This window comes from Marmota flaviventris, chromosome 10, assembly GCF_047511675.1.
Source record: "Marmota flaviventris isolate mMarFla1 chromosome 10, mMarFla1.hap1, whole genome shotgun sequence".
Lineage (NCBI taxonomy): Eukaryota > Metazoa > Chordata > Mammalia > Rodentia > Sciuridae > Marmota > Marmota flaviventris.
This window is the reverse complement of record NC_092507.1, coordinates 17,463,052-17,487,121: the sequence shown is the minus strand read 5'-3', so window position 1 is coordinate 17,487,121 and position 24,070 is coordinate 17,463,052. Positions and strand designations below refer to the sequence as shown.

The 24,070-nt window shown below is 49.1% G+C and overlaps 1 protein-coding gene across 1 annotated transcript; it reads left to right on the top strand.

Annotated features, from left to right (window-relative positions):
• The first annotated feature begins 1,922 nt into the window (after positions 1–1,922).
• Positions 1,923–24,070, top strand: Cnr2 (cannabinoid receptor 2). Its single transcript, XM_027937257.2, has 2 exons — positions 1,923–2,049; positions 21,862–24,070. The coding sequence occupies exon 2, from the start codon at positions 21,907–21,909 to the stop codon at positions 22,948–22,950; it is 1,044 nt and encodes a 347-aa protein (XP_027793058.2). The 5' UTR covers positions 1,923–2,049; positions 21,862–21,906; the 3' UTR covers positions 22,951–24,070.

Here is a 24,070-nt window from a genome sequence, read left to right as displayed (position 1 = left end):
TGCGAATGCGCCAGGGAAAAGACAAGAGGCTTCCTGTGTGGGCCCATCAGCCCTGCCAGGGCACTCAGGGAACTTGGAGATCCTGGAGCACCCTCACCAGCCACACTGTCTAGCGCTGCCCAAGGTGGGTCTCAGGACCTGCGACCTCATCCAGGACCTGGTTAGGGATACAGATTCTTTGGTCTCATCCCAGAGCATCAATCAGAATCTCTGGGGGCAGGCCCCCCAGGGTGTTTTAACTGGTCAATCTCTGGTTGATTCAGTTGCTTATGGAAGTTTGAGAAGCACTTCTTATCTTCAACTTCCTCATTCTAGGAATGGGGAAACTGAGACCAGACAAAAAGAAATGACTGTCATATGAAAACTTGACCATCCAAGGACTCAGGTTCACGGTGTTCCTTCTTTCTTCCCAAATTCATTCCTTTGCTCATCCTGCACCCAGGCTGCCAGCGCACACTTCAGACTGCGGTGGAGAGCCGGCCTTGGGGGTCCTCAACACTGTTCCTCACAGCTGGGGTGTAGGATCAGGATCCTGGAGGCTGCGGTATCTGTTAGATCTCATCCCACTCATTCTGGTGTCTCCACTCTGCCGCTTCTACAGAAGTCAGACGGAGGTGCAGGAGGTCCCTAGTCTGTGTCTCCCAGCCTTCTTTGTTCTCTCTTGGCACACCAGGGCTCTCTATCCCATTCCTCAATTCCTTGCTCTTGGTAGAGGCACAAGAGCCGAGGCTATCATAATGCATTCCCCCACGGGGAGTTAATTTATCGAATTAAAAGTGCCCCCAGCACTAGGTTTGCACCAAAGGGGCCAAGGCTAGGCCTGGAGCAGGGCTTCTCCACCTTGGCATAGTAACATTTTGAGCTGGGTGAGTCTTGGCTGTATCAGGGTTCCTGCACGCTGAAGGATATTTAGAGCATTTTTGGTCTCTGCCCACTAGGCAGCAGTAGAAACCTCCCCCCTACCAAAAATGTCTCGGAGCATGGCTAAATGCTCTGGGTAGAGTCACCAAGTAACTTTCAATTTCAGATAAACAAGGAAGAACTTTTCCTTTGGGGTTTTTGTTTTTGTTTTCGGTACTGGGGATTGAATCCACGCTTAACCATTAAGCCACATCCCAGCTCTTTTTATTTTGAGACAGGGTCTTGCACTCACTTAGGGCCTTGTTAAGTTGCTGAGGCTGGCTTTGACCTTGTGATCCTCCTGCCCCAGCCTCCTGAGCCTCCGGGATTACAGGTGTGCATCACTGAGCCCGGCGAAATTTGTTTTTCATTTGATTGCATAGCGTTTTGTTTTTGGTTTGGGGCACTGGGGATTGAATTTAGGGCCTCACACATACTAAGCGTGTGCTGTACCACTGAGCAGCGCCTCCCAACCCCTCACATAGCATTTTTAAAAGACTTGACTTTGTACCTGATGTTCTAAAATTAAATTTGAAATATCTGGCAGTTGGGTACTTCCAGGTGGAGGAGCTGAGGTACCTGCTCACTTAGGCACCTGTAGTCCACTATTCCCCACAGTCCCCACCACTCCCTCTTGTCCCATGCCGGTACCCATCTCCCATTTATGGTATCTGCCTGGCCTCTGTAGGCATATGCACTTCTAAGCTCTGGCCTCATAGGGAGAAGGTCCTGGAGTGAAAGGAATGTCCTTTTGGGTGAATTAGGTAAGGCTGGCCCATTATCCCCATTTTGCAGATGAAGAAACTGAGCTCTGGCAGGCTAAGTGAATTGCTCAGTGTCGTGACTTCCAGGCCAGATCACAACCCAAGTCCCTCAACTCCACAGCGTGGGCACAGGCCCCACTCCGTCCACAGTTCCTTGTGAAAAAGAACTCAACTACTGGGGCAAGAGCATTGTGGCACCAGGGACCCAGAGGGGAAGTGGTAACAGGGACGGAAGGACCTCCTCACACTCACTCATCTGTGACAAGTGCAAATGCAAGAAAAACCTGGCTGAAGGCGGCAGCTCAACGGGACCTCTGGACAGGACCCAGGACCAGGACTTGGGGGTGAACAAAAACCAGCTCCCAGGGTCCAGCCACCAGCAAACGTGAGTCACATTTTTAGCTGATTTATTTTAGACATCTTTCTCATCCCAGAAAGCCTGTGTTCTTGCCTTGCCCACTCCCTCCAGAATCAGAAAAGCTGGGTGGGCCTGTCTGGGGCAGGGGGTGAGGTCACCTCAGGATACCTACAGGGTTGGTGGGTCCTCTCAGACAAAATCAAGAGTCGGCACGGACTTTTGTCTCACCAGACCCTCACATACAGCTGTATGGTGTGCTGGGCATGCCTCCGAGGGCCTTTCGTGGTTGGATTCATTTGATCCTCATGATTGTCCATGGTGAGCACTGTCTCTATCGCCCACTCTGCAGAGCAGGGCTGCTACTTACCCGAAGTCACACAGGCATCAAATAAGGGCATCAGTGCAGTGATCCCAGCTACTAGGAGGCTGAGGCAGGAGAATTTCAAGTTGAGGCCAGCCTGGGCAACTTAGTGAGATCCTGTCTCAAAATAAAAAGGGCTGGGGGGCTGGGGATGTGGCTCAGTGGTACAGCACTTGCCTAGCACACATGAGGCACTGGGTTCGATACTCAGCACCACATAAAAATAAATAAATAGAATAAAAAGTTATTATTTAAAAAAGGATTGGGGATATGACTCAGTGGTAGAGCACCTGGGTTCAATTCCCAGTACCAAAAAAAAAAAGGGTACTGATGAGTGCACCTTGGGGCCAGGGTCATGATTGAATCCTGACCTCGCCATCAGTGACTATGGTCTCAGGCAAGTCACTCTGCGACTGTCCCACTCAGTTTCCTCTTCTGTGAAAGATGGAACTGAGAACATCCCTCCCAGGCAGGACGTGGGGCACAGTTAAGTGATGGTGGCAGTGGGGTGGGTACCTGTGCTGGACTCGGTGATGGCTGTGGTGGAGATTTTGACCTCTCCCCATCTGCCCTTGCTGTGGATTAGAGGTGAGGATAAGATGAAGCCACCTCTCCCTAGAAGGGGTGGCAGGTAGATACCTTGAAGGCACGAAGCCCGGGACTCAGGGAGCCCAGGGAGAGGGCCTGGTCCCAGCTCTGTAACCATTTCATGGCTCAAGGGAGGTGGCCCCCTCACCTGCCCCAAGCCACAGGTTCGGTCTTTGCCAGTGAGCTGCCCCTTTTCCCTTTGGCCAGTCAGTGTGGGCGAGATGGCAGCTGCCTCAGCCGAGCAGAGCCTCTCGCACCAGCCTCTCCTCTCTCCGCCTGTCTTACTCTTGCTCTGGGCCCTCAATGGACATCGAACCTTTTATTTATTCCAATAGAATCATGTTCAGTGGGACTCTGGGACTTCATCCTACTGGGCTAATGGGAAACTGAGCCTGGGTCTAGGCTGGACCTCCTTCTGCCCAGCCCCAGCATCAAATGCGGACCCTTGGTGGATGCCCATTGTCCTCCTGGGCTCGATCCCCTCCAGTCGGGCTGTGCCCGCTTCCCAGGCTCACTGGGGTCCCCCACTATTTGCCAAGACTTGAGACTACTTTGCTTTGTGCTTCACCTTGGAGCTGTGTCACCCAGCAACTCCTCCTGGAAGACGAGGTCCCCTCTCTCCAGGGAGCAGAGCCTGGTCCCCAACACTCAAGGGGCCCTGGCCAGTGGTCCCTCCCTGGTCTCAGGGCAATCTCTCCTTTCTCTTTGGTTGCCCTTCTCTCCCTGCCCCCTGGCACGCTGGCTTGGCCCTCCCACTGAGCTCGGTCTCACGAAGGACAGGAAGAGGGTTATTTTTCAAATAGCTTCTGCTTTCACCTCAGCACCTACAAAAATGCCCCGAGACAAGAGATACAAAGGGCACTCTTTGAAGGGAGGGTGACAGCCCTATCTCATAGATAAAGGAAACCAGGCTCAGCAGCTGCGGTGACTTGGCCAGTGTCACGTGGACAGAAAAGAGAGGAGCCAGTGTGAGTGGAGACCAGCTCCCAGAGTCCAGGGCTTGTGCTGTCAACCGCTGGGTCACTCCAAGACCCCAAATGCCCTCCCCAGTTAAGTCAGGTGACCTCGGGCAGGTCACATCACATTCTGAACCTCAGAGACTCCAACTCTAGAGTGAATCTCTGGGAGGAGGGCTCGTTTTCTTCTTTCATGATCATGGATGCTGGGTCTCAGGGGGTCTTCCCCGCAGCCCGTCCCTGGCGAGGCGAGAAGCTCACAGGGGCTTCAGCCTCATCCGGGGCCACACAGCTGGTGGGTGCTCTGGATCCAGAGCCCTGCTGCACCGTGGTGAGAACACCTGGCAGGTGCTAAAGGTGCCATTCAGGTTCAAGGAGCAGTCACTGTCTTTACTGTCCCTTCAGACACCACAGCACTGACATCCCGAGACCCTGAGCCTAGCCTAGGAATGTGACTGGTCCTCCTCCCGGCACCGGACAGTCTCATCCCCAGGCACCTTGCGGTCTGCTCCATGCCAGGCCCCAAGGCTCTGGTCATTTGACTGAAGATCCCATGTTTCCACCAGCCGGCTGCCTGTGCTCAGGGACGACTGGCATTATCTTATTTCATCCTCACCCAGGACCTACCAGGGCATTTCCTTCTGCCCCAGACGTACACAGGGGAATTGAGGACTAGCCAGAGGGACTTTTTTGCCAAGACCAAAGAGCTAGGGCACACAGTGGGAGGCACAGCAGGGCACGGAGCCCCCACCTCCGCTCTGGGGCTAACCCAGGAGTGACCTACCAAGATCAGGGTCCCAGCGTCTGCCATCAGAGCCCAGAAAGGGCAAAAACACTTCCTTTTCCCTCCATATCCTGGGGAGAAAAAGGCTCCACCAAGTGCCCTGTCCCTACCCCATGCAGTGAAGACCTCAAATGCCAAAGACAGAAAGTGACAGGGGCGGGTCTGTGGGGCGGGTCTGTGGGGCGGATGAGAGCAGGAGGAGCCTCCTGGTGGTGCTGGAGCAAGGCTGCTGGGATCCCACACAAACAGGGAGGAGTGACTTCACGGGCTGGGTGTCCTGGGAGCTTTGTGGCTGCTCCTCTCCCCTCCTCTCCTTCCCACTTGCTCTCACTGCAGGGGAGGCCTGGGGTAGTCTACTTGCCCAGTGTACCAGAGACAACCCCCCCACACACCAAAATTGCTGCTCTTGGTGGCTCCCCTGTCTCCCTAGGGGTTGTGGCCACCCCATAGTTCTTCTTTGAGAACCGCAGCTGCATATGTGGTGCTGCCTCTGGTGGGATGCTCTGAGTCTGTCCTCTGTGCTTCCCTGTGGGTGGGTTTGGGTCCTGGGCAACCCGATAGGGCTGGAGGCCGGGTGGGGGTGGGGGAGGTGGGATCAGACCCTTGCTGAGAACCAGGAAAACTAATGCATGAGAAATGGCCACCAAAGGGGGGAGGAGCTCAGAGATCAAAGAAAGAGGTGGACAGATCCAGGACTGCCGGAGTGCAACTCATTAAGGGCTTACAGAAGCCTGGCTTGGGCGTCAGCAAGGCAAAAACGTCAACTAAGAAACAATCCAGGTGGCAGTGACCAGCACAAAACGCTCGGCTGGCTGTCTTAACAACTTCGTTTGTCCTAGAGGGTTTGGGATGGGTGCCAAGGTTACCTGGCGGACAAAATGGCAAATACAACCAAGATGGTTGTAGTCATGTCAACACGGATCCCTACAAGGGAGGCACAGGAAGCTGCCTCCCAACTCTCAGTCCTCCCTCCCATGTGGCCAATCTTAATACCCACTGGACAGATGGGGCCACTCAGCTCAGAAACAACAGGCAATGACGGACCTCAGAGGAGCCCAAATCCCTTTCTCCCGTCTTTCCCACCACAGAGAGATGCTCCATAAGGTGTATATCATTCGAAGCCCACGGCACCTGTTGCCAGTGCCTAAAAAATCAGTGAATCATTATTTTAATATTTAAACATGTGGGGCGGGGCGGGGGTGTAGCTCGGTGGTAAAGTGCTTGCTTAGCCTGTGACGGGCCCTGCCATCAAAAGGTGAAAAAAAAAAAAAAGAAAGATATTTTGTCAATGTGAAAGCTTACTCACAAAAGCCACAGCTAAAGGTGACCAGACAAATCATCGCCTCATGACTCAACCAGGCGGCTAATGATTTGCGCCCTGGAGTGGCTTTGGTTTGATCTGACCTCCCATTGTTTGTATTCTTGGTTGTTTAGCTTACACCCTTAATGAGCCAATGATTAAAGGCAGGAAGCACGAGCAGCACAGGAACTCTGAGGTTGAGAATTCCAGGAAACGCGAGGGAAAATGGCGATTCCTTTGGAAATTCGCCTCAAGAGTCATGAGTCGCACTTCTCTGATCGTATCATATCCCCGGTATCCGGACATAGCAGGGAAATTCTAGTACTTCGTGCAATTTTCAGGATTGATCTATATTTTCAAGGCACACACAGAGGTGCTCACAATTAGGGACCAAAGGCCGACTTTAATCTCTCCCTGTAACATAAAATTCTTTTTCAAAAGGTATAAATTAACTTTTTTCAGCAACAGATACAAAAAATTTTTTTTTGTCAAACCCTTGGGACATGAAGGAGGCCTCTCTCCTCAGTTATATTTCAGTCCACTGTGGTATACGTTTAGTCCCAAATAAAATGTCACCTTACAACTTGTCGAGCAGCCCTGCATTTTCTTCTCTTAAGAGTTTAAGTTAAACCTAACACACGTGAACCTGTAAAATGCAGAGAGGCCAAACTTTGGCTTCAGAGGGCATGTATATAATTTTAAGGTTTAAAACAAATGCTGAGGAACCAGAAAGGAAAAATGCACTCATTGACACGATCACAACAGCATATCCCTTAATGACTATTAATGGAAGTGCCAGTCAGGGACAGTGCTCTGCATTTTCTATTTCTGCATTTCCATTCCATTTAATCCTCACGACAGCCCTGAGCAGAGTTACTTTCATTATGCCCATTTTGCAGATGAGGATACTGAGGCTCAAGGAGGCAAGGCCATTGGTCCAAGAGACCACAGCAGTAGTAATAAGGGGCAGAATTAGAATTCACAACTGTGCTCCAGGCTGCCTCTTAAACCTCTTGTCTACTTCTTTCTTATTCTTAGTTGATGCTTAGCTATGAACCACAGAACAGGAGGAGGAACAGGAAAGAACAGGAGCAGGAACAGCAAATTGAGATCCAGGTGTTTCAGAAACACTAGATCCCGATGTAGAGAGCCAGTCAGCGAAGGCCAAAGGGGCCATGAGACGGAGGAAAGAAGCAGACAGGTCCAAGATGGCACAAGTGCAGTTTATTAGGGACTTCCGGACAGGCGTGTGTCTTGGGTGCCAGCAAGATAGGATCCCTGTGTCCCAAAGCAGAAGGAAGAGGTTTATATTCTAAGCCTGACGAAGGTGGGCCACAGCTCTCTGGAATGGACCTGGCCTTTCTCAAAAGTTATCAACAGGTTCAATATCCATTAAAAAACAGTGTAGGTGTGAATGGTCAGCACAGAACACTCAGTTGACTCTCTTTGGTTTTGGTTTCAGGGTGTGTGTGTGTGTGTGTGTTTTAATGGTGCTGCGGTTGTGTTCTACCATTGAGCTACCTCCCCAGCCAACAGTGAACTAGCTTAACAGCTTTGTTTGTCCTATAGGGTTTGGGATGTGTGCCAGGGTCACCTGACAGACAAAATGGCATTTCAGCCAAGATGGCTGTAGTCATGTCAGCTGGAGCCCCATACCAGGCCACCTTGCAAGGTAGTGAGACAGCTGGATCTGATCCCAAATCCCAGGCCAGAGATTGTCACAGGCTCCTTCTTCATGGTTCCAAGAACAAAAATCCAAACAGATCCACAAGTGCACATTAATTCTGTGATGAAGGGGCAGGTGGCACATGCAGGAGGACTGACTCTCACCCAGATGCCTTGCTCATCTTCCCAAGGTGTGAGCATCCACTCGAGGTTTAATTCACCCATCAACCTCTGTCCAGCGACCTGGAGCATCCTTGCTGCCCTGTCATCACCTCTCCTAGATCTTAGCTACCCAGAGCCCAGCGAACCAGCCCCTCCACTGATCCTGATTCCTCACTAGGTGGAGAACGGGAGGTGATAGCCAAGCCCTCCCTGTCTTGCAGTGAAGATTTTGAGCTAGTGCACAGTGAACACTCATCCAGCTGCTACTATGTCATTGTCACCAGGCTGTTTCAGGGTGAGTCTCCCTCCAGGGCTCTGCACATGGGTTCTGCAGTGTCCACTTCTGTGGGGGGAGCCAGCCTGACTTACAACCTCCCTCCCCATGCAACCCTACAACAAAGCAGGATCGTGACTGAGGTGGGGATCTGGCCAAGCCAGGAGGAGGCAGATCTGCCTGGAGGGAAACCACAGGCCACTAAGAAAGGCCACCGCTGGGCTGGGGCTGGGGCTGGGGCTCAGCGGTAGAGCACTCGCCCAGCTAGTATGAGGCGCTGGGTTCAAACCTCAGCACCACATAAAAACAAAGAAATAAAATAAAGGTATTGTGTCCAACTACAACTAAAAAAGATTTTTAAAAACTTTGAGCATTCTTTTTTTTTTTTCCTGGTGCTGGGAATTGAGTCTGGAGTGTGCTAAGCCTGCGCTCAGGCATTTTTAAAATGCATACTTTTACTCATAAACTACCTGTGCTCAGTCCTCTTTTGTCAACTTTGATAAACGTATCATAACATCACCTGGTACTCCAGAGAGATAATTATCGTTTATCAATTACAAGTAAAATTTTAAAAAAATTAAAGAATATATAATATAGATTTGAACAGGAGAGAAGAGAGACAAAGTGTGTAATAAGCATGTTGCAGAGGTACCTGTCACAGAGGAAACTCCTGCACATAGCGGCAGACTCAATTTCTTCTTATACTTTAACCACAGCAAGAGTTGAACACAGGGCTGGGGATGTGGCTCAAGCGGTAGCGCGCTCGCCTGGCATGCGTGCGGCCCGGGTTCGATCCTCAGCACCACATACAAACAGAGATGTTGTGTCCGCCAAGAACTAAAAAATAAATATTAAAAAAAATTCTCCTCACTCTCTCTCTCTTTCACTCTTAAAAAAGGAAAAAAAAGAGTTGAACGCAGAAGCAGAATCCAGCTGCCTTCTCCTAAGCCAGGCAAGAAAGAGATTCAGAGTTATTTTCTATTAATGTATTTTTCAAAAAAAAATGTTATTTCTATTAACAGAAATAGGCTTGTTAAATGTAATTTTTTTCATTATCAATACTTATTGGGTGCCGATCATGTGCAAGGCACTATGCTAAGTGCTGGGGAAGATACAAAGATAAATCCAATAGCCTGTCCTCAAAGGGCTTACCGTCTAGCGTGGGAGCCTACAGCCTGGAGGAAGTAACTCAGTGTACTTAACTGCCTCCCTCGACCCCACCCCTCCGGACTTTCTAGACTTGGTTCCTTCCTTTTACTTTTAGTTCAGCAGCTTCACATAAGAAGCATTAATCTGGAAGGTTTTTAAAATGCATCCTTTTCCTTAGAAAAAATCCTGAATATTTATTGCGCTTATGAAAATCCTCAAACATACACTTTTATGGGTCTTTTTTCCTTGTGAATCTGTAGTTTTGAAGTAAACAATTTTCCAAATTGCATGAAAACATGCCATGACTTTTTGCAATAAATCTTTTAAACCATTGGCCGTCGCGTGTAAATGTACACAGGCTCTCTGCTAAAAGCAAGGAAAGCTTTTGAAATGGACAGACGTTATATTTATAATCAAAGTTCACAGCTCAAGAGGTTTTTCCCCCATAAATCCATTACAAGTCAATGCAGAGTAGTATAAAATAACACCCCCATTAATTTATTTTTTGTTTTTTATTTATTTTATTTTTATTAGATACACATGACAGTACAATGACCTTGACATTTCATACGTTTGAATCAAATGGAGTATAATTTCTCATTTTTCTGATTGTACAGTTTGCAGAATCACATTGGTCATACACACCCCCATTAATTTATACACCCCAACTCCATAGCTTTTAATTGGCTGGCCAGATCCACCAAATAACAGGAAAGGAAAATCAAAATAATCCATTTCCTATTATGCCCTTTGGACTTTTGAAAGCTTTTTGTTATTTTCCTTTCAACATAGAGAAACTAAGTGTAATCAAGTATGGAAATAAACATGCTGATTTAGCCAGTTTGTCTAGGTTAAACTGCTAAAGGATGCATGCTACATTTTAAAATTAGACCCATTTCTAACTGTAATCACTTTAAATAAGTATGCATTAATTATTCTCTTTGCTCAGAATAATCTCTAAGCTCAGACATTTCTGGTCTGAGCTCAGAGATTTTTAGGTTGTATAAGTCTGAAGCCTTATGTCTTTGTAGAAGCTTGACGAGACCTCTTTAAAACACTGAGGCCAAGGATATGGTTATCAAACTGAACACAAGTCAAACTTTTTAAAAGTAGAATTATGGCAAACTTATAAAACTGTGCACACCCAAAAGACGAGTTCCTGAGACGCAGGTTCCTTATTACCATGCTGGGGTATTCTTAATTCTGAGCAGTTTCCCTTAGTCGAGTAAAAATGAAAAACTTTATCCACATTATGCTGGTAGGGTCTATTTCTCTCCCTCACCAAACTCCCAAAAATTCAATGCTTGTCAAATAAACAAACTACAACTCAATTTCAATATTGATCTCTGCTAGAGTAAGAGATCCACTCACTCTAAAGGTCTAGTGCTATTAAACCAGAACCGATGTCTGGTTAATAGTTAAAGGTATTTTTAAATTACCCATTTGATTTTACAATACTGATAGGCGTCACCCACATCAAAAGCACTGGGGAATTTTAAGATGACAAAGGAGGCTGAGGCCACAGTGGGGGTTCCAGGCAATGATGCCCTCCTCTTCTCGGCCAGCTCCTCTGCTCTGGCTGACCACATCACCTCCAGACTGGCAGGACCTTCTGAGAGCTCATCAAAAAGCCCCTCCTAGAGGCACACCTGAAATTCCAGCAACCCCGGAGGCTGAGACGGGAGGATGACAAGTTTGAGGCCAGCCTTAGCAAGACCCAATTTCAAAAGGAAAAATAAAAAAGCACTGGAGAAGTCGCTCAGTGGTAGATTGAACGCAGGGGCACTCGGCCACCGAGCCATACCCCCAGCCCCATTTTGTATTTTATTTAGAGACAGAGCCTCCCTGGGTTGCTTAGCGCCTGGCTCTCGCTCAGTGGTGTAGACCCGCAGAGTCTATTGCCAATATTGGAAAGAAAGAAAATCCCGCCCTGGTGAGAAGGGACTGCTGCCCAGCCATCGGCTGTAGTTCCTCACAGGAGTGGAACTGAAGTCAGATGTGTTCTTGACCCAGGGCTCCTGTCATGATGGCAGGTGGTGGCTGCTGACTGCGCCCCAGCTGGTCACCGCCAGGCTTCCACAGAAACAGGATTCCCTTCCTCTGCCTTCCGGTCCCAGCCTTCCCTGCCACCTCTCCTTTCCCTCTTTGACCCTCCCCCGCCCAGCCCAAGAGCACAACAGAGATGACCTGTCACTCTCACTCATTATCAACTAGCAAACAGCTTGGGACCCAGAGGAGAAACCTGTAACCAGCATGCCTTTTACAGAAGATGTCTGCAGCCGTTGCTGAGGAGGGCTCCCTGGCCCGCCCCTGTGGAAAGCATGGCACTGTCTCGATTAATCCTTGTGCCTCGCCACCACCAAGGAGGCAAGTACTGTCTCTCGGCTGTTCCCATTTTGCAGATGAGGAAACTGAGAGAAAGAGGTGAAAAAATTGAGCGACTTTACCGGAGGGTACAAAGCTAATAATACTTGTCGGAACCACAACTCCAAGGCCCAACAGCCCAGGCAGATCCTCAAGGTCAGGATTCTATTCGGCTGATGGGGATAGGACAAAAGTCTAGGGAGGCGTGAGGGAGCAAAACTGGTTAAAAGAAGAAAGAGTCAAAAAAGAGAAGAGGGATGTGACCTTCCCCTGGGAGTAAAGACAACACATGTCTGTGTCCACTGTCTGGGCCCCTCACCTGCCTCTGCATCTTAGGTTATGACAAGGTCAGAGTGCCGCTTGCTGTGGGTGTCTGGGTAAGTGACTTACCCCCTCTGAACCCCTCTGCCTGAGGAAAGGTGCTTGGTTCACTGGACAGCTGGGGTGTAAATGATCAAGTGTGATATGGTCGCAGGCTCCACTAGGCTGTTCTCTGAAAAGGAAGTTGCAGAAGCACAAAAGATAGCAGAAAGAGGAAGAAGATGTTTGAAAAGTGACAAAACCATCCTGTGGGCAGATCTTGAACCAGTGAGTGGATTCACCAAGCATCTGTCTGGAGACAGAGAGGGGAGAATGGAGAAAAAGAATCACAGGAAGGGATCCTGGGGCTTCGGAGGAATTAAGCCCAATGATACCAGCGAGTTTCTCCATATCTCTTTTTTGTGTGTGTGTTGGGGGGGTACCAGAGATTGAACTCAGGCATTTGACCACAGAGCCACATCCCCAGCCCTATTTTGTATTTTATTTAGAGACAGGGTCTCACTGAGTTGCTTAGCGCCTTGCTTTTGCTGAGGCTGGCTTTGAACTTGCGATCCTCCTGCCTCGGCCTCCCCAGCCGCTGGGATTACAGGCACCCACCACGGCTCTGGGTGTAAGTTTCTTTATATTTCTAGGCTCCAACTTCCCCATTTTTAAAATATGGAAAATAATAATAAGGCCTATTTGCAGGGTTGTTTTGAGGCTTACAGGAGGCAGTACGAAGACAGAGCTAATTCAATGCCCAGGACCCATCACCATAACCCTCCTGTCCTCCTTTTGGATGGCAGTGTGGGAACGAGACAGGGAAAGGGCTTCTCTGTGGAGCCACCTAGTGCCAGAGCCAGGCTCCAACTGTGAGCCCCTGATTCCTCCTGTGGGCTCACACATTCTCTCCAGTTCAGCCAGACAGCCCCGTATTGCTCAATCATTTTAATGATTATTTAAGCTGCATGGCAAGAATGCAGGAGAAGCCAGATGCAGGGGCGCAGGCTTGGGGTAGGAGGACCATGAGTTCGAGAGAAGGCTCGAGGAGAACTACTACCCGTAGAACTTTGTGCAGATTAATGCTGGAAGATTACTAAACTCACAGCAGTGTGCCTGGTGACAGTAGGTGCCTAATGAAGAGCAGGAAATGCTCACTAGAGTTACTTCATAGGATCCTCATAGGATTCTGTGCTCAAGTCATTCTGGGAACGAGGCAGATAGAAAGACCCCCACTTGCTCCGGACTGACGCCCTATCACCATAGAGGCCAAACCATCAACATTTGGAAACCGATTTGACCTGCGAGAATAAGCCATCAGTAACAGATCAAGGTGACCTTCTGGACCTGCTACTCAGCAGCCCTGGATGCTGTCTATGGACAGCCCAGGAAGGGTGTCCTGGGCTTCCTTCCACCTTTTTTCTTTTTATAGTACTAGGGACTGAACTGCGCGCCTCAAGCATGCCAGGCAAGGACTCTCCCACTGAGCTACATCCCTGGCCCCCACAGTTCATCTTCTAGTCCCCTGGTTCTTGGTTGCCCTTGATTACAGTTACAATAATTTTTTTCTGGGGTGTAGGCTGTGGTCCTTGACCCACATTTCATCCATTTTTATATCTATGTCTGTATCTGTTTCAAAGCCACCTACCTCCTCAGGCTGCAGATGTGGCTCATGGTAGAGCACTTGCCTGGCATGTACACAGGCCATGGTTTTGACTCAGGAGGCTGAGGTAGGAGGATCGAGACTTTGAGGCCAGCCTCAGCAATTTAGTGAGGCCCTGTCTCAAAGTAAGATAAAAAAGGCTGAGGATGGAGCTCAGGGTTAGTGTGCTTACCTAGCATGCCTGAGGCTCTGAGTGGATCCCCGGCATTGAGAAACAAACTCAGAGCCTCCCTGAAAAATCCTGCTATTTTCCTACCAGGCCTTGGTTCATTTATTCATTTGATAAATCAATTTAAAAGTATTTAAGTGCTTGCTTTTCCCAGTCTTGCTGCTGGCTCAGGTGTTGGAAATCCCAGAGGAGTTTATTAAAGGGATTGATTAGGAAACCCAGCCCTGGGGCAGCTCCTCAGCTCTGTATTCAGGGTCTGTATTTGGCTTTCCATTAATTCCCTCTGGGACTTATGTCACTGAAGAGATTTCAAGTTCCTTCTCCCCACGATGCTCTCCCTCCTCCTCTGCCGGATCCACCTGAAGAGTGACTGTCCTTGTGGTCTGTCCCCAAGGCCAAAGGAGTCTGGACAGCTGCTGACCTTCAAGGTCACGTCCTGCTTTAGAGCTCTGCTGAAGGAAGACTCCTGAGCCACAGCTGCCGTGGGCACGGGGTCCAGGAGTGGTAGCTCGGGGGCCATCTAATCACCTCACCTGGCTGGGCTGAGTTCTGCGGGCACACGGCTGCTTTGCTCTGGCCCCTCCTCAAAAGACCTCCACCAAGTCAGTGGAGGACACCTATAATCCCGTCGGCTTGGGAGGCTGAGGCAGGAGGATCACAAGTTCAAAGCCAGCCTCAGCAACTTAGCAAAGCCCCAGCAACTCATTGAGACCCCCTTTCAAAATAAAAAAACAAAGAGGGTTGGGGATGTGCCTCAGTGGTTAAGTGTCCTTCGGTTCAATCCCTGGCGCTAAAAACAAAAAACAAAACAAAACAAAAGTCCTCCTCCAAGAATCAAATGTGGGCCTAACCTTGTGCTAGGCAGCATCTTTTTGGGAGAGAGGGGTATGTGACAACTTCACTTCCAGACCCAAATTGAAAGTTCAAGATCAGAACCTCATTGTCCAGAAAGCAAGGTGCAGAATGGACACAAATAATACAAAGTGGACAGAGATCCAGGGGGTAGGACTCCTCAAGCTTCAGCCGGCCAGCCGTGGGAGAAACCAGGGAAAGCTTCCTGGAGGAGGCAGGGGGCACTTTTTTTTTTTTTTGCTTTGTTTTGTTTTGTTTTTGTGGTGGTGGGGAAGGAAACCAGGACCTTGTGCATACCACCACTAAGTCATTATCCGCAGATAAAAATAGATAAAATGTGGGTCAAGGACCACAGCCTACACCCCAGAAAAAAAATTATTGTAACTGTGATCAAGGGTAACCAAGAACCAAGGGACTAGAAGATGAACTGTGGGGGCCAGGGATGTAGCTCAGTGGGAGAGTCCTTGCCTGGCATGCTTGAGGCGCGGAGTTCAGTCCCTAGTACTATAAAAAGAAAAAAGGTGGAAGGAAGCCCAGGACACCCTTCCTGGGCTGTCCATAGACAGCATCCAGGGCTGCTGAGTAGCAGGTCCAGAAGGTCACCTTGATCTGTTACTGATGGCTTATTCTCGCAGGTCAAATCGGTTTCCAAATGTTGATGGTTTGGCCTCTATGGTGATAGGGCGTCAGTCCGGAATAAGTGGGGGTCTTTCTATCTGCCTCGTTCCCAGAATGACTTGAGCACAGAATCCTATGAGGATCCTATGAAGTAACTCTAGTGAGCATTTCCTGCTCTCATTAGGCACCTACTATGAACCAGGCACACTGCTGTGAGTTTAGTAATCTTCCAGCATTAATCTGCACAAAGTTCTATGAATAGTATTTCTCCCTGTTTACAGGTGATGAAACAGAGCCTCAGAGAAATGCAGTAACTTGCCCAAGGTCACACAGCCCATTCATTGCAGAACCAAATTTGAGTCCAGGAATGTCTTGTTTCAAAGTTCATGACATTGGGATCCAACATGCTGAATTTCTAGGTGAAGACCCTAGGAGTCACCCCCCTTAACCCACCTGAGAAAAGAGAGGCTCGGAGTGTAGAAGGGACCTGCCCAAAGCCACTCAGTGACAGGGCAGGGACAGAACCCAGGAAGAGGAGACTGGGGAGAGCACATGCTCAGTGTGCCACAGGCCCTGGGTTCCGTCCCCAGCACCAAAACCAAACCCAAACCCAAACCCACCCCCTCACCCCGCGTGAGGCTGGTGCAAGGAACCTCAGCTTCCCACGGCAGGGTGGGGGTTCCAGGAGGACTTGACACACAGTCTGCAGCTGCCACCTTCTTTCACTTCACGTTTTCACTTCAGGTCAGAAAACCCCCAGGCACACCTTCTCCTGAGCGTTTCCCAGGCCTCAAGCCTCCCATGCCCAGCTCCCAAGGCTCGGCCTGCAGGAGCCCGGTCCAGGCTGCAGCCCCCAGACGGCAGGCCCAGCCTAGAAGCCCCCCTGGGGAAGGAGCGCAGGTAGTTCCTGGCCTTTGACTTTTTGTGAGTGGAGAACACACTCGGTTGGTTCTCTTTTAATCTCACATCTGTACAGCACTGGATCACAAAATGTTTTTGCATACATCAGTGGCTCTTTTTATCAGGTGTGTCTCAGGAGGGAGGGGGCTGAAGCGCCAAACCTTGGTTCTTGTGTCCTGATGAAAGAAAATTTAAAGTTCAGCAAGACACTGGGCGAGGTGGCGCATGCCTGTAATCTCAGGAGGCTGAGACAGGAGGATCGTGAGTTCAAAGCCAGCCTCAGCAAAAGCAAAGTACTAAGCAACTTAGTGAGAGTTGCTAAATCAAATAAGATATAAAAATAGGGCCTGGGGATGCAGCTCAGTGGGCAAGTGACCCTGGGTTCAATCTCTAGTACCACACCCCCGCCCCCGGCAAAAAAAAGTCCAACAGGAGTATTTTATCATGAGTGAAAGTAAAGTAAGTCTCCAGCAAAGAGCTCTCTCAAGAGCGAGAGTGGTGGTCTGAGCAGAAAACAGCAGAGGAAACCGTTCTGCTTCCAAAATTATTACTGTTTGATGTTTAGCAGGAGAACTGGGGACCACCTGCTGCAGTCTTACCAATCGGGTATTCAACTCCCTCTTCACATGGGGCAGTGGAGTAGTAGCCATCTTATTCAGGGGGGCTTCATCTGCAAGTCAACCCCATTTTTTTTGTACCAGGGATTGAACCCAGGGGTGCTGTTCCACGGAGCACCCTCAGCTCTTTTTATCTTTTATTTTGACAGAGGGTCTTGCTAAGTCACTTAGGGCCTTGCTAAGTTCCTGAGGCTGGCTTTGAACTTGAATCTTCCTGCCTCAGCCTCCTGAGCTGCTGGGATGAAAGGCATTCTCCACGGCGCCAGGCTCAACCCCATGTTAATGTGGGTATCGGGGTCAGTGACTGGACAGTTTGCCTTAGTGCACCTGTGCTACTAAAGAAATTTATCTTCTAAAATACGTTGAGAAACCTATGGCCTAACTCCTAGCTGTACAGTGTCCTCAGTAGACCCTGCCAGGAATCAGCCCATTGATCTTTCCTTTTTCACGTACTTCTTAACTGGCTCTCTTTGTGTCCACCTGTTTATTCTCAGGATTAGTCCACCCATTGTTCCGTGTTACCTGGTTGTTCATGAAAGGCAATTCATGTGACCTGCTACGTTAGGGTCCCCCGTTGCTGCTCATTCCTAGCTGCTTCCTAACAAGTTTCATCTTGAAACTGCCCTGACTTGCACTGACAAAAAGTACGAATCCTTTTCCTTAAAAAAAATAAAAATAAAAAAAAGCACAGATGTGTCATACACTTGGGGAGGATCAGTACCCCATCAGAGCCCACCCCTGGCTGGGGTTACAAATCATCAGTCAGCCCCAGTGACCTCCCTAAGGAGGAGGAGGCAGGTATCACCATTGCCACTTCATTGATGAGAAAAGAGGCTCAGAAAGCTGCAGCGATTTGCACAGGTGTGGCGGAGGTGGGACTGGCGCAGTCACCCCGTTCAGCAGGTGCTGGGCATCCAGACCCCCGTCCTTGCCTAGAGGCAGCTCCATCTAGAAGCCAGATGTTGTGACTCCAGAATTTCTATCTGCCCAAAGGGCCAGTGGACAGGGAGCTGGGTTTCCTATCACCCTGGGTGTCCTGCTGTTGCTAGATGCTGTCTTCTAAGGCCCTCCATCTGAATGCCTGCGCTTCCTGCCCTTTCCCACTCTGGACGGTAGCCACAGGTCACCAGCCACACTGGGACTGAGCAAGGCACAGATGCCAGCCACTGCTGCCACCCCCAGCGTCTCTCTTCCAGGCTGGGCTCTGGGGGTGGGGTGGGAGGTAAACCATTCCCGGGGTGGAGGGGGCAGTTTTTCAAGGGAATGGAGAGAGAGCTCCGCTAGCACTCCTTTCTGACCTTGACCATGCTCTGTCAAGAGCATCTGTCTCTGGGCCACTTTCCAGCCTCCCTGGGTCGGGCCATCTCTGTTCCTGTGGCACAAGAGTCAGCAGGTGTGAATCCAATTCTAGCTTTGCCACTGATTTGTTGGGTGACCTTGGGCAAATCACATCCCACCGTTCTCTGTTTGCTCCATGATAAGTTGATGATGATGGATAAAATGAGGTTTTCAATCTGTTCCTTGGAGCCTGACAGTTCCACAGATGAACCTGAGCTCCCAACATAGTGGCCTGTTTTATAAATAGGGGTCCTACAATTGTCAGAGTGTTTGCTCCCTTAAAAATCTGAAAAACTACTGAATAATAGACTTTTTTTTTTTTAAGTGCTGGTGATGGAACCTAGGTCCTGTGCATACTGAGCAAGTTCTCCAACCACTGAGCCACGTCCCCAGCCCCAAACATAATTGCTCTTTTAAAACAAATTTATTAGTACATTATAGTGATGCAGAGTGGGGTTCATTTTGAAATACTAATATATACATGTAACATAGTTTGCCCCACCCACCTGTGAATCTTCTATCATAGGTAGATGAAATTAGATTATGGCTAGAAAAAAATATTCTGTATGGAATTTGTATGGGATCAGCCAGGGGTACAGACACACAGAAAAAGCTTCAATTGTAGGGTTTTATTTCAAGAGAGGAGAGACAGTACTAAGGTCTGGTAATTTCCCCTGGTCATGAGTATAGTATTTTTTTTTCAGGAATTTCTTCTTTGTAGAAGATAAAAATCAGTAATCATTTAGTTTATTCTCTCTCTCTCTCTCTCTCTCTGAGCCTTTGTGGAACATTCTAGATGCAAACCATAAAAAGAGTTTAAGGTCCCGGATGTTTTTCTGGTCTTTCTGCATACCTTTCTTTTAATAGACGATGGGGTCAGGAGCTAAAGGCTTGTTTTTTTTTTTGTCTTATGTACCTGTGGTGGTCCCTGACCATACATACTGGAAGGACAGAGTAAGGTTGGGAGTTGTGCATGTGACTGAGGGCTTGGAAGAGTCCTCACTGGGCAGGAGATGAGCCCAAATGGAAGATCAAGAAGGAAAGTGAAGGCTGAGGGTGTGGCTCCACGGTGGAGCACTTGCCTAGCATGTGCGAGGCCCTGGGTTTCATCCTCAGCACCACGTAAAGATAAATAAAGGTATTGTGTCCATCTACAACTAAAAAAAAAAAAAGAAAAAATTTAAAGAAGAAGGAGGAGGAGGAGGAAGGTGAGCCAGGAAAAGAATCTTGGGGCAAAGATCTGGAGGCCAGAAAGCAAATCTCCTGGGGAACTGGAGTCAGCTCCTGGAGCCGGGCTGAGGTGCGGAAGAAAACCTCTACCTGGCTGGCTGCAGGCAGCAGGCACACTGCCCGTGACGATACGACAGGAGTCCCATGTCACTTGGATTTTTCCAGTAACTACACAAAAAAAGATATAGGGCTGGGGATATCGCTCAGTGGTAGAGCAAGTGCCTGGCACGTACAAGGCCCTGGGCTCACCCCCCAGAAGTTCAAGGCCAGCCTGAGCAACAACTGTCTCAAAATTAAAAATAATTAATAATAATATTAATAATAATAATAGGCTAGGAATGTAGCTCAGTGATAGAGCACCCCTGGGTTCAATTCCTAGTATTGCCAAAAAGAAAGAAAGGAAGGATGGAAGGAAGGAAGGAAGCAAGCAAGCAAGCAAAGCAGCAGCCAGCAAGGCTCAAGCTGAGTGACCAAGACAAATATGGTTAAGGAGGTCAGAGAGGTAAGGACCAGAGCACATAAGTCCTATCAGGTCACTGTCAGGACTAAGACTTTTACTGTGAATGACATGGGGAACTCAGTAGCGTTTGGGGCAGAGGAGCAACATGATCTGACATGTTTAAAAGGATCGCTCAGGTTGAAGTATTGAAAATCAAACCGGAAATGGGCCTGGAGGAAAGCAGGGAGCCCGGGTGGGAAGCTGCCGCACTCCCCTGGGAAGGGATGATGCCTGATTCCCAGCCCCACCCTGCCATGCTGGGGATCTTCCCCCAGGCCCGGCTCATGCTAGGCAGGCACTCCATCACTGAGCTACATGGCTAGCCCTCACTTCCAGAAATTTTATTTCATTCTTTTTCAAATCCACCCACAGCAGGCACAGTGACATGCACCTATAGTCTTGCCTCTGGGAGGCTGAGGCAGGAGGAGCTAGAGCTCAGAAATTCAAGGCCAGGAAGACAACTGAGCAAGGCCTCATCTCAAAAAAATAGGCTGGGTGGGGTGCACCCCTGTAATTTCAACTACTCAGGAGGCCGAGGATCACAAGTTCAGAGCCAGCCTGGGCAATGTGATGAGTCCCTGTCCCAGAATGAAAAATAAAGAGGGGTTGAGGATGTAGCCTAGCATGTGTGAGGTCCTGGATTCAATCCACAGTACCATAATAAATAAATAAAATGGGGGCTGGGATGTGGCTCAAGTGGTAACGTGCTCACCTGGCATGTGTGAGGCACTGGGTTCGATCCTCAGCACCACATAAAAGTAAATAAGTGAAATAAAGGTATTGTGTTCAACTACAACTAAAAAATAAATAAATAAATGAAAAAATAATTTTTAAAAATGTCTACCCAGACAATCTCTTATTCTGTGCTCATGTTTTCAATTATTGCTAATTATCCCAAACACATTTTTGTAAGTTTTACCTAGTAATTATACTTTACAAAGCTTTTGGGAGGGTAATTCTGTTATCTGACATTCCTGCTAACGCTTGCTGTTGCTTTCACACATTGTGAAATTTTACATGTCGAGCCCAAATTCCACAGGCCTTTTTATGTAGTAATTTTGTGCAAGCTGCGTAAGCATATCTCTCTATAAAAATGTTTAGCTTGCTTTCTAATTATATCTTTTGTGTCTCAGACAATATTTACATGTCCCGAGTTTTTTCTTCAATATCACAAACTTTTCTATTAAAAAAGATTCATTATCTAAGATTCAAATTTTTTGTGTACTAGGGATTGAATCCAGTGGTGCCTTATCACTCAGCTCAATCCCTAGTCCTTATCATTTTTTAAAAAAATATTTTAGTTGTAGTTGGACACAATACTTTTATTTTATTTATTTATTTTTATGTGGTGATGAGGATCAAACCCAGGGCCCCGCACGTGATAAGCGAGCGCTCTACTGCTGAGCCACAACCCCAGCTCCAGTCCTTATTATTTTTTATTTTGAGACATGGTCTCACTAAATTGCTGAGGCTGGCCTCAAATTTGCAATATCCCTGCCTCAGCCTCCCAAGTAGCTGGGATTATAGATGTGTGTCACCACAACCAGCTTAATTGAATTTCTATATTTTATAAAGATAAAATATTTTATCTTCTATAGCTTATCTTCCCACCACTTGGGGTAAAATAGTCTTATTTCCCTTCCCCAAACTGTTGTTAAAACTTCAGCACTTTACCAAAACTGGTGTGGGGGTGTGGGGGTGTGTGTGAGCGCGCGCACGCACACACACACACACACACACACACACACAATGGAAACCCCCTTACATCATCTCCAGATTCCATTTCTTTGGGGTTTTGCTTTCCTCTTGGTTGTTGCCTCCGGGGGATTCCCCTTGCTTTCAAAAGGAAGTGTTCAGATGAGGGTTTTCTGCCTGTCGCCTTCCCGTGGTCCTGGCTGGCTGTCCATTTGAATGGACAAAGGGCAACATATACAGCCACAGTGGAAGCTAATTTTTCAACAGGGGTTGCATCAGCACAGGTCAAAATTGGACTGGAGTCAGTCGGATGATTGCACTGACTGAAAATTTCTCTCTTTTCCTTGTCCTGCAGCCGAGCCTTCTGGACCAGCCAGTGGACGCGGAAGGGCCCCCACCCATGGAGTTCTGCCTGGAGACAGAGGCAGTCAATGGCTCAAAGAATGACTTGAATTTCAACCCCATGAAGGATTACATGGTCCTCAGCCGTCCTCAGCAGGTGGCCATTGCCGTGCTGTGCACCCTGCTGAGCCTGCTAAGTGCCCTGGAGAACCTGACGGTGCTTTATCTGATTCTGTCCTCCCGCCGACTCCGCAGGAAGCCCTCATACCTGTTCATTGGCAGCTTGGCTATAGCTGACTTCCTGGCCAGTGTGATCTTCGCCTGCAACTTTATCAATTTCCACGTCTTCCACAGCGTGGATTCCAAGGCCATCTTCCTGCTGAAGATCGGTAGTGTGACCCTGACCTTCACTGCCTCGGTGGGCAGCCTGCTGCTGACCGCCATTGACCGCTACCTCTGTCTGCGCTACCCACCTACATACAAAGCTCTACTCACCCGTGGGAGGGCCCTGGCAACCCTGGGCATCATGTGGGTCTTGTCAGCGTTGGTCTCCTACCTGCCTCTCATGGGGTGGACCTGCTGTCCCAGTCCCTGCTCTCAGCTTATCCCGTTGGTCCCCGACAACTATCTCCTGGGCTGGCTCCTGCTGGTTGCCATTCTCTTCTCTGGCATTATCTACACCTACGGGCACGTCCTCTGGAAGGCCTATCAGCATGCAGTCAACTTGGCCGAGCACCAGGACAGACAGCTGCCAGGGATGATCCGCATGAGGCTGGATGTGAGGTTGGCCAAGACCCTGGGGCTGCTGCTGGCTGTGTTGGTCATATGCTGGTTCCCGGTTCTGGCCCTCCTAGCCCACAGCCTGGTCGCCCCGCTGAGTAACCAGGTCAAGAAGGTCTTTGCCTTCTGCTCCTTGCTGTGCCTTGTCAACTCCATGGTCGACCCTGTCATCTACGCCCTGCGGAGTCGGGAGATCCGCTCTTCGGCCCATCATAGCCTGGCCCGCTGGAAGGACTACCTGAGAGGCCGTGGTCCTGAAGGAAAGGAAGAAGCCCCCAAGTCCTCCGTCACAGAGACAGAGGCTGACATGAAAATCACCTAAGGACCCCTGTCAGAAGTCCATTCTGCTCAGATTGCTGAGGAGGCCTCTTCCCATTTTTAACCCAAGTCAGAAATCATTTTGTTCCCTAGATGAATGAGAGCGGTCCTGGCCCTCTCGACCTTTGAAAACCAGCCCCAGGACTTGGAACTGACCCCTTTGTGCTGAGGAGTGCTGGGACTGGTTCCTGGAGGGTGGCCTGGCCGTGTCCACCTGCACAAGTCTGGGGCTTTGTGAAGAGTGACAAAGTGCATCAAAGGCACAGGGCCCAGGACAGGCTCATTTCATGTCGGGTCAGGAAAACCTTCCCAACAAGTGGCTTAGTGCCTGCATCCCCCCAGAGACCACAGAAGGAGGGAGCATCTGGCTGGCTCAGAGAAAATGCGAGGAGGACTGTGTGTCCCTGGACCTTGGGTATCAGATGGGATGGCCAGCCAGGGCTTGTGTCTGACTGATCATGGGGGCCTCCTTTGTTCTGGAAGCATGAAAGCCCCTCCATCAGGTCACCCTTTCCCACTGAGGCCCAAGAAGTTGTGAGTTGATGAGGATCAAGGGGGTTGACCCACTTCTTGCAGAGACAAATAACAAGACTTCAGTTCAGGGCATCCTGTTAGGGTAAAGGCCCTCCTGATGCCCTGTCATCCCTGCTCATGCCATGATTACCCCCAGATCCCTGGGAGGAGATGGGAGGTACTGGAGACACAGATACTTCCAAAAGTCATACTGACCCATGACGTCCACCTGGTGGTGCTATGGGAACAAGCAGTGTTCAGGGTAACCCAGCTGCAGGGAAAAGGAAGCTATTCACAGGTTCTCTAAGTCCCCAGAGTGTTCTCAGTCCCCACTCAATGCAGCCCCTTTGCCTCCACCAGACACCTAGAATGCTCAGCAAGTGGGAGGGGGCAAGGCTGACTTTCCAGTCTATTAACCGCAGCAAGAACTGACCCAGGCTTAGGAGGGTCTGCAGGGACCCATAATTTACGTGTCTGTGGGGCTGGGTTCCCAGCAGACAGGCGTCAGACAGGAGGCAAGAGGAATTGTTGGTGGCATGAAGGATCGCAAAAGGAATTCAGGCGCAGTCATTTGGGACCACAGATGCAATAAAAGAAAATATATTGACTAA

Excerpts from the sequence above, each read along its gene's own strand:
- Cnr2 (XM_027937257.2), top strand. The coding sequence starts at position 21,907 with ATGGAGTTCTGCCTGGAGACAGAGGCAGTCAATGGCTCAAAGAATGAC.